The sequence below is a fragment of the Perca fluviatilis genome, chromosome 15, assembly GCF_010015445.1.
Source record: "Perca fluviatilis chromosome 15, GENO_Pfluv_1.0, whole genome shotgun sequence".
Classification (NCBI taxonomy): domain Eukaryota; kingdom Metazoa; phylum Chordata; class Actinopteri; order Perciformes; family Percidae; genus Perca; species Perca fluviatilis.
Window position 1 is genome coordinate 15,885,845 of NC_053126.1, and position 14,672 is coordinate 15,900,516.

Sequence of the window (14,672 nt, forward strand, 5' to 3'; positions counted from 1 at the left end):
AGCTCTACTACCCTCATCTATCCACATGGACAGAGAATGAGGGATTGAGGGGGTGGCATTGAGACGGGAAGAGAGCTGTTTATCTCTCATCACCGCTCTTATGAGAGGAACAAGAAGGCAAGAGTTGAGACGGATGAGGAGAGGACTCGAAAGCAGCAAAATTCTAATTATTTACCCTAAAAGTCCTGTTAAGACTTGCTGGAATTTACTCCTTTAAGAACTAGGCGCGTAGTGTTTATGGGGGTGTGGGCTGTTGGACATGCATGTTCAGAGCTCTGTGTGTGTTTTTTAGCCTGTCCTGCGTCATCGCTACTCTCCTCTGTTTATGCAGGGGCTCTGTGGATATTGAAAGGGATGGTAGGATACCCAAGCCTTCCACTGTCACTTGATATCTATAGAAAATGGATCAGATGATTGAACACTTCCACACAGCTTCCCACCAGGGGAGCTGAGCCAAGTCCATTTACTCTCTCATTCGTGCTTATTTGTGATGCTGTCATTTTTATTCAGTACGGGTCTCGCCAAGAAGTGATCATGGTTGGTTAGTCACATCTAATTGGCTAATAAGTCAATCTGCTTGGCCTTAATTATAGCTTTTCCCACATCTAAGCCAATGTGATAATTATGTTTAAGGTGGAATCCTGAGAGTATGTTTTGGAGGCACTTCTTTTGCTCGTTACGCTGGTGGACTACTGCAATGTAAGAGAGATAGGGAAGGGCAAAGGAGAGACAAAGAGGGACAGAGAGGAAGAAGATGGAGTTGAAGAGATAGAGAGGGGCCCATATTGAGTGACACAGACGATGGTCTGTGTTTTCTCGGTGGACCAGAGAAGATGTAGTGTAAATGAAGCGTGCTGCAGAATGGCGGCTTCTGCTTTATCCTTGCAGTGTGTGTGTGTGTGTGTGTGTTTGTGTAAAAGGGAAATGACAGAGGCCTCTTTGAGTACTCAGTGGTGTTTTTTCTCCCTCTGGTCTCTCATTGTTAGAATAAGTCAGGAGGACTGCTATCCTAGATAACAGGAGGATATACTCAACATAAACGTGAACATTGATATATGTATCCACCTGGTTAAAACATCCTGCCACAATACAGAATTTACTGGGCTGCAGGATGTGCTTATCTAATTACTTATCTGTTTAATTTAAAAAAAAATCTGGAATGGAATTAAAACCCTGTGGTGATTTGTGTCTTGTCTGAAGAGGGCGGTCTGGTCTGTTCACTGTGAGTCTCTGACCCGTAGGACAAGGGCCTCCCCTTGTGTTGGCCGTGCACAACTACTACAACTACCTTTTTTTTTTTATATGACTTACGTCATTTCCTTTTTTAACTTCCTCGTTTTAGTTTAGTTCAGTCGAAAGCTCATAGAGTCTAATCTCTCCTTCCTTCGACAAAATGACCCTTCAACTTTTTCGAATTGGCATTGTGATATGCGATATTATGTTAATTTGTATCAGCAAAACACAACGTAAGTAAATGTGTATTCCACTTCTGTTATTTCTGTTTTTTAGGGTTATTCTTTACTTCTGTACAACTCCATTGTCTTACAGAATGCCCTCCAAAAAACATTTCCTGCAACGACGTTAACAAGGCTAAGGGATTCAAGTTCTTATATCCGTGTCCTGAGGGAGGAGAGATTTCTGTGTTTGATAATAAGGTATTTTGATTTACCTTTACACTCTGCAGTAGTCCATAGTTTTGTTTTTAAAAGTCCTTATGATCCTTTACTATGTGTGTTTAAAGAAAGACACATAGGGAAGAGGAAATAATAAAAAAATGAAGGTGAAAGTTTGACAATGAGGTTGTTTTATGTTGTGGCTGCAGTCAATTTAAAGTACGCTTTTTATTATTTTCCCAACAGACTCTGATTGCTCATACTGCGCGTGGCACTCAGTTGTTTAGGTATTCGAATGAAGTGATAAGTATGGACAACCATTCACTCGTTACAAGAGACTGTAGAGACCTGCGAGTAGAATGCATATTTCCTAATGTGAGTCACCCTAAATTGTAATGTACTTAAATTAAACCAATAAAAGTCATATAGTAAATGTGAAATATTTACTCTACCTTCTCACAATATACTTTGATTTTGCTTTTTAGGGAAGCTTTGTAGAAGAGATCTGTGTGGATTATAAAATGACTGGTAAGGCAATGAGTTATTGTACTGATTTACTATTGGATCTTATCTTACATTGCTGATCAAAAATGTATACATATACATCATAAACATGATATATACAAATATTGTTTTTACCTTAAACAGAGAAAATTAAGAATCCTGATCCCGATGATTCACCAACACGACAGAACCTCAGCAGTGAGAAGTTTATTCTGAGTGACAGTTATTATAGTGCCTCACAAAATATGTGTTGGCAATAGTATGAATTAATTTGCTGCAAAATAGCTCACTAATTAATATTTGATGATAACATGTTTGTATTTTGTCTGTCGTCCAGTCTGTGTATGGGTCGGTGGGATAGTGCTCATGATGGGGATGTTTTGTTGCTGTTACATTTGTAAAAAGTAAGTTCTATTCTATTTGCAATAACAATCAACTGTTAATCTCATTTACACATTTACTTGCACAGTCTTGTATTGATACAGAAAGGTTTTTGTTTCTTGTGTCAGGAAGCAGTACGGTGCACCTGCTGTTTCTGTCTTTTTAAGATACCTTAAGACTTGCCCTTGTCTCAGAGAGGGGATTTCCCAGGCAGAGAGGGGAGAGTCAGAAGAAACTAGGTCAGTCTTACTTTTCACATACGTTTCAGCTGGCGTTGATGCACACATAAATACACTTCTGTCATTCAGTTTTAATAAGTAAATCCCCTTCAATGCATAGACACGTTAATGAAAGGTTGGTCAATGGTAAAATAATTTTGCATGCCAGAAAATCTCTAGAGAAAAGGTGAATTTGAAACAGCTTACTTGCTGAATGTAACTTTATGTTTGAATGTCCCTTTAAGACACCCTGGAGGACGTGAAGTCCAAAAGGTCACAGCTGATGATTTGGACACAGCACAATCCAACATTGTTAACAGGTGAGCTAACATTCAGAAGCTACTCTTAACACAGATCGGAGAAGGTGAATACATCTTCCATCTTTTCTTTGTCATTATAGGCTAAGTGAAATATCTGATTCGTATCCACGTGGAAGTGGTGAAAATGATATCAAGCAAGATGACAAACTTGGAAGTGTGCAGAGGTTAGGCTCCACGTTAACAGAACATCTTCATAATCTCTGACCTCGTGTTGGCCTGTTTGTCAAAACCGTCAAAGTGTTTTTTTAAATAGCAATTGGAAGTCTAGACTGTAATCTGCTAAAAGCCATCTTTGTCTCCATAGTATTGATCCCAAGGCTGATGGCAAGACTCCTCAATCCTTTAGTCTGGACCGCAACTTAAGCAATGAGGGACTGAAGCCCGATAAAACGTGAGGATGAGAATTTTTTACTTTTCTTGTGTCTGTGGCCTATTTTTCTTTGAGGAATAAGGTGAAGTGTCCCTTTAACTGGGCAGGTAGTGAATAGGATTTCTCAGAAGAGATTCAGTGCCATTCTTATCTAGTGTTTGTTTTGCAGCAGAGACATAAGTGCCCCTGACAAAACCTCTGATCATCGAGCCATGAACAGGTACGCTTTTAGTGGTGGATGGATTGTCTGTGTTAATTATTATCATATTGGTTTTTTTATTCAGTCAACACTCGTATTTAACAAGTATTTTATTTGTCTGCCTCAGGAGCTTGAAAGATGATCCAGGAGGAGTGGTTGAAAACAAAGAAAAATACGTTGTTTGGTAATCTGTAGTCTAACAATTTAAATATCATACTGTAAATGTTAAATGTTTACCTTTTTGCATTACATTTATGGTTTTTTAAGAGTTGTTGGAGTGTATGAGGTGAGAATGTCCTATTGAAGATGTATGTATGTATGTGTGTGTGTGTGTGTGTGTGTGTGTGTGTGTGTGTGTGTGTATGTATGTATGTGTGTGTATGTCTGTGTATGTATGTATGTATGTATGTATGTATGTATGTATGTATGTATGAATGTGTGTGTGTGTGTATGTATGTATGTATGTATGTACGTACGTATGTATCTATGTATGAATGTATAGCCTGTAATTATTTTACAGCAACCCACAAGTTACAGTATGTTCGCTTCTCTTTAAGATGTTTGCAAAATTATGAAAAACAGTGATTAAAAAATTATAAAAGCTAGAAAGAGGAACTATAAATGTGCAGGTGAGATGAAACTAAGCAAAATATAGAGCTATTTAAACAGCATGCCAACACACCCTTACCCAAACTCAAAAAGATGCCAGAAATAAGGACTACAGTTTCATATAGCTGGCAGATAAAACTATTATTTCCTAAATATTAGAGTGTAAGCAAAACCAAGTTGCCATTCTGGTAAGTCAATCAGATGAAAGATGAAGTCATAAACAACTATATTGTGGTAGTAAAAATAAACAATAACATAATGACCTGAAGCACTCACCCTGAGGTTTTTCTATGCCCAACTGATAATGGCTGTGAATCCTTCTCCAGGATCAGGGAAAAGCACAATGGATGGACTCCTAATGATCGTGGTCCTGAAGATCATGGGAATGAAGGGAAACTGCTGCTGTTGAATGAGGGGTGAGACTGCCGCTTGCGCTCTGTCACTCTGCAGTCATAACTGAGCCCAAAGAGAAATCTCTGTCTCTTTCCAATTTCCAGTCTCCTTGTTTCATTTTGCCTATTGGTGCTGTTTGGACAGCTGTCAGGAGTAACTTTATGAACTGCTCCCCCCACCCCCCACCTCCATCTCAAATCTGAAGGGCCAATCTGAACTTCACAACTTGTCTGACGTCTGCTGCTTGGATAGTGAGCATTAACCAAGCTTTGCTGTTTCTGTGCAGAGGCTCATGTCTCTATTCCTTGTTGTTTCTGTCTCCAGAGCTGCCATCCAACATTTTGACATGACAGGTGAAGCCGTAGCTTTGGTGAACAGGCGCGGTTTGGACCCAGACCAGGTCAGCAGGTGCTCTGCATTAGTAAGTAGAAAGCTTTCTATTTATGCTTTATTATATTTTTAATATTATTTTACAATGCTCTTTTTATTTTGTGTTTGTTTGATTTGGAAATTGCATTGTTTTCTGCAGGACACTGACGTGGAGTCAACACCCAACATGAAGAATTATACATAATAATAATAATAATAATAATAATAATAATAATAATAATAATAATAATAATAATAATAATAATATTAATAATAATAATAATACTAATAATAATAATAATAACAGTCTATGTTATATATACAATATAAAGTATTTTCACAGTCAGGCTATGTGGTACATTTACTGGCAGCTCCTTTAGGATCAAGTTGTTTACGTAATAATTTTCATCACATGATGCTTTGCGCTCTCTCTCTCACAATGTAAGAAGATATATTCTCTGCAAGCCCTATGTGCTGTTATTACAAACATTTTAAATCATTTTGATGACATAAGTTTTTTTCACAGAAAAATTTGACAATCCAGGTGGAAACTGGTGTTGTCTATGCGTCTCTTTAAGTCTATTCATTGATATATGCTCAGTCAATCAGATAACATAATAATTTGGGTAATTGCATTTAGATTAACCTTAGTTATTGCAAAACAAATTGCCTGGGTGGTTTGTTACTGAGCATATTAAGTGCATGGTTTGACAAAAGGAGCGGTGGACTGAAAACATGTCAGAAAAGGTACCACATACACAGCTTTGAGACAACTTAATATCAATGTACTTATACTAACAAGTATGTTATATTATATAAATACATATTTATAAACTAAACATATATATTATATCAAATATTTTATATTATATTATACCTCATTAAATGTGTAATTTAAATGAGATAATGCATTATAAATGCAACACATGATACCGTTTTTTCTATTGGAGTTGTAAGCTCTTAATTATCCAATCATTTAAGTAAGCCTGCCTTTGCTTCATCATCGCTGCATAATCAACGAGCAAAATGTTTATTTTTATTGCCATTTACATTTGCAAATTCAAAGATGATATAATAAAGTATTTTTTTTCTGCTTTTAAGTACTCAGTTGCATTGCTTTTGATTGTAAATTGATCAAATTGAATATATATATTAAATACAGTAAGTATATTGAAAATGATGAATTCTTGTAATGAGTTTTAAATAAATTGTTACTTCCACCCTGGTTTTCACTGCCTGGTCATTTTTATTATTATCATATTTAACTATTGAAGGCAATGCTGCAGCTGGAGTATCAACTTTATACCACAAGGGGGCAGTACATATTCACGAGTCCTAACACTGAGGTACATAAGCAACATTATTACACCTCTTCTAACTTTTGTTGAGTGATGCAAACACAATAAATGCATTTTTTTCGGGTTGATTTCTGTATTTTCTAGCATAGCACTCTGATTTATTAATAACCCAACAAAGGAACAGTAAGTACCTTACACATAACCTTCTGATCATAACATTATACAGTATGTTACAGTACTTAAAAATGTGTTGCCCCCGTAGTTTGATGTATGGTAGTAATTACAGTTACACACAAACACACAGGGGCACAGGCTGACTTCTCTTTTCTCAATATCTTGGGATCTGCTGAGAGTTGCTGTTAGTCGATGTCTGATTCTATTTTAAGCTTCTCTAAATGTGCAATGACCTTGAAAAAGCTCCCTTTCTTTACCTCACAGATGGACTGAGTACTAAGAGGAGAGAGTGAATCAGTGGTTAGAGGCTTTGTTGCTCATGTTTGGTATGTCAGTGTGTGAAAGTGTTACTGTACTACCAGTGAAAAGAGGGTGACTGAATGGTCAAGGCCTCAGAGCTTCCCCTCTCAGGGAGTTTCACTGAGGGGACATGAGCGGCGAGGCAGGGGCTGGGCAGATGGGTGGATGGGTAGGGGGTGAGTCATCACATGCCATCATACATGTACAGCGTACAGTATGACATGGGGGGAAACAATTAACATGGGCGGGCCTGTAATTATGGATGAATCCTCCCTGCTCTGATGGACATAATAATTATATATCGGCTAATTAGTTACCAATCACACTCCACTGTGAATGGTATTATGAGCAGTCAGGAAACAAAACTCACTGATCACACAGCATCAGGGATAAGAAGGCTTAAGGGAAGCTAGAGGGGCTGCAATAACCCAGACACTTAGTTGTGTTATCCCTAACTGATCTCTAGTTCATCACAATGTTTTAAAAGAAAAAAAAAACCTATAGTTATTTGGTGGTGTGGTTTAAAAAGACATTTTGCGCTGCAAGCAAACAGTGTGCATTCAATCATAACATTCAGTAAGATGTACTCCACGCAAAAGATTGCAGTTGATTATCACACACCATTATTATATTATACCTTGACTGATGCTTTGTAAAACGAAATCCAGCTGATTAGGCCCACAATCTGCATAACAACACATAATGTTCTGCAAAGATCACTGTAGCTGGTCCCGGTAATAATGACTCAGGGTTACTGTAGTGAAACAAAGCCTTGCTACCGCCAGATTAGTATGGGACCAGTCCTTTCATCCTCCCCGGTGCATAAAGCTCTTACTAGTCCCCATCCAAACACTTAAGAGTGTTGGGTTTTGTCTCCTAAACCGACAGCTTGCTTTTTGCATGTCTTTGATAACTTTGTGCAATATGCTTCGGACACAGACAAGTATTTGACAGAATCATCATCCAAACCAACCGGTCAAATCTGCATATGCATACAGTGTGTGGTTCAAAGGGGAGCTGACTCAGGAAGGGGCTGAGTTGCTTGGCTTCAGTCCCCTGCTTCCTATGGTACACAGATGAGCAGCACAATGCTGTAGTAACCTGCAGGACTGCCCATGAATAAAACATAAACACTGTATTAGTGCTTAAAAACGTCTTTTCATTTCCAGTTTGAATCACGAGGTAGGTATATTGAAGTTTATATAGAACACAGAGATAGAGACTTCTTAATAATTTCTGTTTGCTGTTGTTATGCTTTTATCAAACTGGCATATGCATAAGCAAGCACACAAGCAAAAATGCTGCACATAAGTGTACACACATGCATGCACACACACACACACACACACACACACACACACAAAAATTGAGCCCCTTTAAGACATTCCCATAGAAACCCGAAGCATGAACACTGTATAATTTCAATCGTTTTTTATTAATATGTGCTGATACAAGGTTGCTCCGACCTGCGATGATGCAAACACTCACAGAAAATCATCCCGTTGGGCCCAGACAGCTGTCAAAGCATGATTGTGTGAAATAAAATTTAAAAAGAACAAATTAACATTATTCCTCAAAGAAAATAAAAACAGTATCAAGGTGTTATATTAACCTCAGTTTACAACTGTCTCAGTGGTACATCATAAATAATTTATTTCATAGAAAAATCACAGAAAGCTCTGGAAATGGTGCTATATGTAGAACCCCACATGGCACAATGTCAGTACCCATTGTTTCTACCAATGCCTACAGCCTGTTATGTAAAACCACTAGCACCCAATAATTTATTTCCATAAATTTAAGCATTTCAGGGGATGTTCAATACTGACCAGGTTCTACTGTACTGAGCTGATTAATGCAGCCCTTGGCTGATACTCAGAATATCCCATACACACCTGCTATAGCCAGCTATTCTACCTTTGATGATGGACACAGATAATCTTGGGCAGCATTTTCTAGCCTGTTGCATGGACAATAAAGGGATGGAGATCCTTAGTCATGGACAGGTACATGCAGGCACAGTTCAGCTCCTCCCCACTCTCATAGACCGCGCACCCAATGGAGGAAAAGAAAGAAATAGAAAGATACAGATTCAGCCTGTTCCTGCTGTATGTGTATAGACGTTAACAAGTATACAGCAGATACATGTCCGTCTCCACTTCAGTGTATAAAACTAACCTGACTAAAGATGTGTACACATGTATGTGTGTCAAAAGATATGTTTGTTTTGGACCTTGGTGTCTCCATGTAGAAAATGCCTCACAGGTTTGGAGAAGCCCATCCTACACAAAAGCTCCTCTGATGTTGGTCCCACCCTGTGCATCAAAGATGGCCTGAATTGCTGGCACAGCCTCATGGACACATATTCAACACAAAAGAGAAACAGCACAATCCTCATCCTCATCACCCCTACATATTCTTAAAACTACTCTATGAGTACTGTATTCAGTAGTCACGTGGACACGTAACAAGAGACCAATAACAAAATAGTACTACTTTATCATTGTTTACATTTGCTTTTTATAAATCTGTATAGGAAAATCCGTCGCATTTGTTAGCACTCAAAAAATCTCACTTTAATCGGCTGATGCGGCAGTGGCTTCATTTTCACATTGTTTTTTAAGGAAGCATCCATTAGACCAAACAACAATCACATCATCTTTCTTCCTCTACAGGCAGATTTGTTTTATTCAATGAACAAACTTGAGATCTGACATGCCAGCTTGACCAATTTAAACAATAAAGTGATAACCTCTGGATTGCTAACCACCAACAGAAAGCAGCCTGAAACAAAGTAGCACATGTATCTCCTTATCTCCAGATCCAGCCCTGCACAGCCTCACTGCAAACCCCCCTCAACTGCCATCCTCTCTCTCTATAGCTATGAATTTGTGATATCTGTGACATCTCTGCTGATGTTGTCACCGCTCTGTCCCCTCTTGGGCCAGTCTTTACCGACATAATGACCTCCTGCTGCTATTGAACTCACACACCAGTAGCTCCCTCCCATCTGCCCTCCTGGTCTGATATGGGCAACACAAGTCACTGGTTGAAAAAAAAAAGTATGTGTGTGAAAGGGTCAACTGCGAGTAAACGGACTGTCTAATGATAGACTGAACAATGCCACAGCTCACTCTCCACTAACACTAAGCTGCAGGGGTGAGACAGCACTGTGTCAAAGGTTGGGCGTCCCACCTATCCACTGGAGCACATGCATACCAGGCTTGCTAGTATAAAAACGGGAATTTTGTTAAACATTTGCCAACAGAGACAGAAAAAGAGAGTAGAAGAGAGCGAGGGTGAGTTGTAAATTAGTACCCACTGTGTTATTACAGTAATCACAGGTTTGGAGGGCTCTGAATGGTGGAGAAACTCCTATGTGTGAGCCTCTGTCCAACAGCATGGGCTGTGGGTTTTCTACTGTATAATCATTATCATTTACAACAGTACAGCACTCCTCTGTTTATTGAGATATTAATCTGGGATAAACAAAGCTTTTGACAAAACAAATTAACACTCTCAAAAAAGTGCTGCACTAATGACGTCCATTGAGATTGATATTAAAATGTGGATGAGATGGGGGGGAAAGGGAGGAAAAGAAAAGGAGGTAGGAGGTGCTGGAAAAGAGAGAAGCAGGCCCAAGGTGACGCACATTCCTCCTCTCATGGGGAGTGCCTTTTTAAACAGTGTTTCTCCCCTGGGGCGGGTCCCAGCTGAGCAGTAGAGATCAGCCTCAGCACATTATGTCAAATACAATGAGGGAGGGATGGAGTTAATGATGATGGTGATGAGAGTGATGGGGGATAAAGATGATGATGGCCGCCTTGTGTTTCCCATTAACACGTCCACCCTGGAGTGAATTGTTTTATCTTCAGACATGCTTGTTAAAATACATTCAGTTGTCCAGTTGACCAGTGAGCGCGGCCTCGGTACGGTGCCCCGCCACCGAGCCGTGAGATCCGTGCTTCACATTGTCCAGCAGCGCAGCAGAGCAGAATACATGTGCATATTGTCTTTTCATTTGTAAACACAGACAGCTCCCAGGTTCAGCTGCAAATCCAAGTCATGTACCATCAAAGCAATATTGCACGTGTTCCCCCTATGGCTCAAGTGATGATACTAGTGCCTTCTTTCTGAGCCTCATCGCGCTCCGTGGCCCATACAATGTTACTTACACCAGTGATTTGAATAACAAGAATAAATGGTGCCAAATCCTTGTAATCCCTCTCCCTTATCTGTCTTTAACCCTCTATCTCTTGCAGCCCCAGGAGCCACAGCTAAAAGCTGTCCTTTGGGTTCTCTTAGAAGTGGGACAGTCAGGCTCTATAGCCAAATGTCACACTGCAGTGGATTCATCTATTTTCTGCTCACGTTCTGTCTACATATCGCACTCCTTCGCTTGCCGCAGATTTACGAGGGAGACAGTAAAAAAATAAAAATAGCAATGACATGAATAAATCAATGTGAATAAATATTCCAAAAACATACATAAAAACTGATAAATAAACCATAACAAATATATATAAATACAGCGTAGAAGAAGGCAAACTCTCAGTTTTTTTTTTTTAAAGGTCAGACAGATTTCAGCTGGATGAAAGGATCCTCATGAGCAGCTCTCTCTTGACAGCTAATTTCTCAAATGTATCGCTTGCATAAGGTGGCATATTGGAAACATGTTCCTCCCAATCAGTCAACCCTGTATGTCATTTTTGTGGTATATGGTTATCTCCCATCTCCCCAGGCGGTCTGAATTTTCCTGTCCTCCTTGTACCTTAACACCACGGCAAGAGCAACTTCCACTTGAAGCGGAGAAGTAATGGCAGCTCTCTGAGATGAGTATCCCCCTTGTCAGCTGTGCATTCAAGAAGAAAAGAAATAGCCTTTCAAATGTGTGCGCACATACAAAAGTCTGGTACACGGCACACACACACACACACACACACACACACACACACACACACACACACACACACACACACACACACACACACACACACACACACACACACACTTGACAGTGAACACACACAACCAGCCAGTCAGACATCATACTTACACACATGCACACAAACACGTGCACACAGGAAATTAATGAATTGTCACATTAGGCTCTGGAGTAATGCTGAAACTATCTTTTAAGAAACAGCAAAATGTAATATTCTCTGATAGTAAAACAAATGTCATCATACATGCTAAAACCGATGTTGTTAAAAGTATGTAATCTGGTTATATCTTCCAAATAATACAAAAGCAAACCAAATCACTTTATGGATGCTGTTGTTCAGCCACAATGCTTTATCGTGCCTGTGAGGCACAGTATGACATTTGACGACATCTATCTCGCTTGCCTCCCGCCCGCCCCGCTGACTTTGGCAATTCCAATGTCAAAGGTCAAACATTGTAACGGATTATATTACATAAAAATTGTGCCGGGATTTTTTTTGTTCCGTTTTCCATTTGGATAAATAAAATCTACTACACATTAAAATCTGTCTCTCTCTCTGCCTGCCTTTCTCTCTCCATTGGATTACTAAGGATTTTTCACTGGATGGCACAGAAGAGTGAGAGCGAGGGATCAAGCCATGGGGGAGAGAGATAGAGTTTATCATTCAGTTCACAAACTCCAAAACATTTTATTTTTTTCTTTTGTTGGTTTGTTGCAGTACAAGAAGTCATGTTTCATAGTATTTGTTACTTTTTGTTGCTTTTGATCATCTGGTGTCTCTATTTACATAGTAGGAATAAAGTAGATTCATGTGTGGTTCCTATGTACACGCTTATACCAATTGGCTGGCCAGTGCGTTTGCGGCGTTTACAGTCTTGTTTGTCACAACCACACACGGGAAACAAGTCCACTTCAACTGGCTAGGCTCTAACAGCAAAGTACAGGGGTAGGGGGCGACACCAGTCCGCTCCTGCAGAGGATGCAGACCCAAAGTCAACAAATTGAATACTCCTTTCAAAACAATAGCAAGGCAGTCATTTAACTTTTCAAATTCCTAAAGCAAACAACCAGAGAGGAGAGTGGAGAGGATTGGCCAGTCTTATGGATGCAGGTTCTCCCGCTCTGGAGGGGTGGTGCAGCACCTCGTGAGTCTCCGTCTCTGCCTCTACTCCACTTCTGTACATAGTCGTCGATTCACAGCAAGAGAAAATGAAGGCAACTACTCTGAATCAGCTCCCACTGCCTGCTTGGAACAAAAGCTCTTGTTCCCTTTTACTTAGATGGAGTACTGTTTTCACTCTTGATGTTCAGTAATGAGCACTTCTGGATGAGTGAGCATGTGTGTGTGTGTGTGTGTGTGTGTGTGTGTGTGTGTGTGTGTGTGTGTGCCTGTGTGTGTATGTGTGTTTGTATGTGTGAATGTTCTAGTTTCTGTTCTGGCTCAATAAAAGATATTTTTGGCAACAATGAAGAGCTTTCTCTGAGACATTTTTTAGGTTATAATAGTGAACTATATTCCCTGTCTCCACAGCTAACTACTCCAATCACATGATGACTCAAAAAATACCTATATATGGTACGAAAGGGAAATGAGATAAAATATAAAATGATATTCCCATCTCCGGAGGCAGGTCTGAAGAGAAATTACATAAAAAAACTTTAACAAAGTTTTAAAGTTTTGAAATATCTGAAGGTAAAGGGGGTGGATTGGTACATTCAGAGTGCTGGACTTGGCCTTAGGGTACCAAAGGAAATGGGGAGGACTGGGGTTTGCAGGGAGCCTATGAATGCTCTGCGGAAAAAAACACCTATCACTCATCTCCATAAGATGGGGGAGGGTTAGAGAGAAAGGCTGATTCTGCAGAGTCAGGCACGACTCCACCTGAAGGTCACTCTGTTTGCTCATCTGTTACAGTAGTTAAATAAAAGTCAAGAGAAAAAAAAGGCAACCAAACAAGCATAAAGTGGAGAGACACGAGAACGAGGCGGGCAAGGAGGCGGCTTTGGCCATCATATTAGTCCCCAACTTCCTCCTTCAGGCTCCAGTCACAGGCTGGTGACCAGCTGCATCTGTCCATCTCCCTCATTGTGGACAGGCTCCTGAGCCAGGTGTCCTTCCCCACTCGGTCTCCTGGGTGGGGCCTGGTAGAAGGTCTGCATGGGGGCCCCACGAGAGCCCAGGGCGGGCCTCCCGGAGCTGTAGTACAGCTCCTCAGGGGGCTGGGCCGTACGGGGGACCACCTCCAGGGGCTCAGGACTGCTGTCAGGGTAGGGTGAGTCTCGCAGGTTGGTGATGCTGGTGTACAGGGAGTCACGGGCAGGGGAGTCTGGCGCTCTGTTGCCTGCCTGCCCACCAGCACTCTGGCCACTGTGGCCGCTGTTGCCCAGGCTCTCAGTGAGGTCGGCCGTGTAGCTCTCTGACTCCTCTGGATCGCTTTGGTAGAGGACCGACTGGGCTCGCTGCAACAGCAGGGGCTCCTCCAGAGCTTTATAAAGCAGCTCCACATCCTGCGGGGTGTGCTGCCGCCCCTCTCTCAGAAAGTCTTCGTCTTCATCCATGCTCATACATGGCTCTGGCCCGGCACCTGATGTCCCCCGACCAACCCCACCGTGAGGACGTCCCCTGGCCAGGCTGCCGCACACCCTGTCTGCTACGTCACCTCCTCCACTTCCTCCTCCAACACCACCTCTTAGGTTGTTGTGCACAAGCTCAGAGATGATCATTTTCTCGAAGGCCGCAGCATCAGAGAGGTTTCGTCGGATGCCTCCGCCTACCAGTGCCTCTGAGCCGCGGGGATTGAGGAGGGGCGGGGGACTGTCTTTACCCCCACCACCAAGGAAGTCACAGCTGCCCCCGCCTACACCCCCTGGGCCAGTGCGCAGGGAGTAGCTGTTGTTGAAGTTACCATTCAAGGGCAGGGTTTCCATCCCACAGGGGTCGCGGGCCTTTGATAACGTGCTCTCTGGACCCAAACACAA

At 41.1% G+C, this 14,672-nt stretch overlaps 2 protein-coding genes across 7 annotated transcripts in view; one reads left to right on the forward strand and one right to left on the reverse strand.

The window, feature by feature from the left end:
- The first annotated feature begins 1,330 nt into the window (after positions 1-1,330).
- LOC120574525 lies at positions 1,331-5,184 on the forward strand. The gene is made up of 15 exons (XM_039824898.1): positions 1,331-1,466; positions 1,549-1,655; positions 1,860-1,988; positions 2,099-2,141; positions 2,262-2,315; positions 2,455-2,521; positions 2,627-2,737; positions 2,962-3,036; positions 3,117-3,200; positions 3,341-3,427; positions 3,576-3,626; positions 3,733-3,789; positions 4,541-4,630; positions 4,932-5,028; positions 5,137-5,184. Exons 1-15 carry the CDS (start codon positions 1,394-1,396, stop codon positions 5,179-5,181), a joined length of 1,170 nt encoding a protein of 389 aa, XP_039680832.1. The 5' UTR covers positions 1,331-1,393; the 3' UTR covers positions 5,182-5,184.
- A 2,980-nt stretch (positions 5,185-8,164) lies between these two features.
- The window catches only part of adgrl1a (adhesion G protein-coupled receptor L1a), a 96,177-nt gene continuing 89,669 nt past the window's right edge, over positions 8,165-14,672 (reverse strand). For 5 of the 6 annotated variants that reach the window (XM_039824842.1, XM_039824843.1, XM_039824844.1 and 2 more), the window contains one exon: positions 13,740-14,656. In XM_039824842.1, the coding sequence (XP_039680776.1) occupies positions 13,740-14,656 (917 nt within the window). Of the gene's footprint in view, positions 14,657-14,672 lie in introns of all 6 variants that reach the window. The other variant, XM_039824840.1, reaches the window with a different exon arrangement.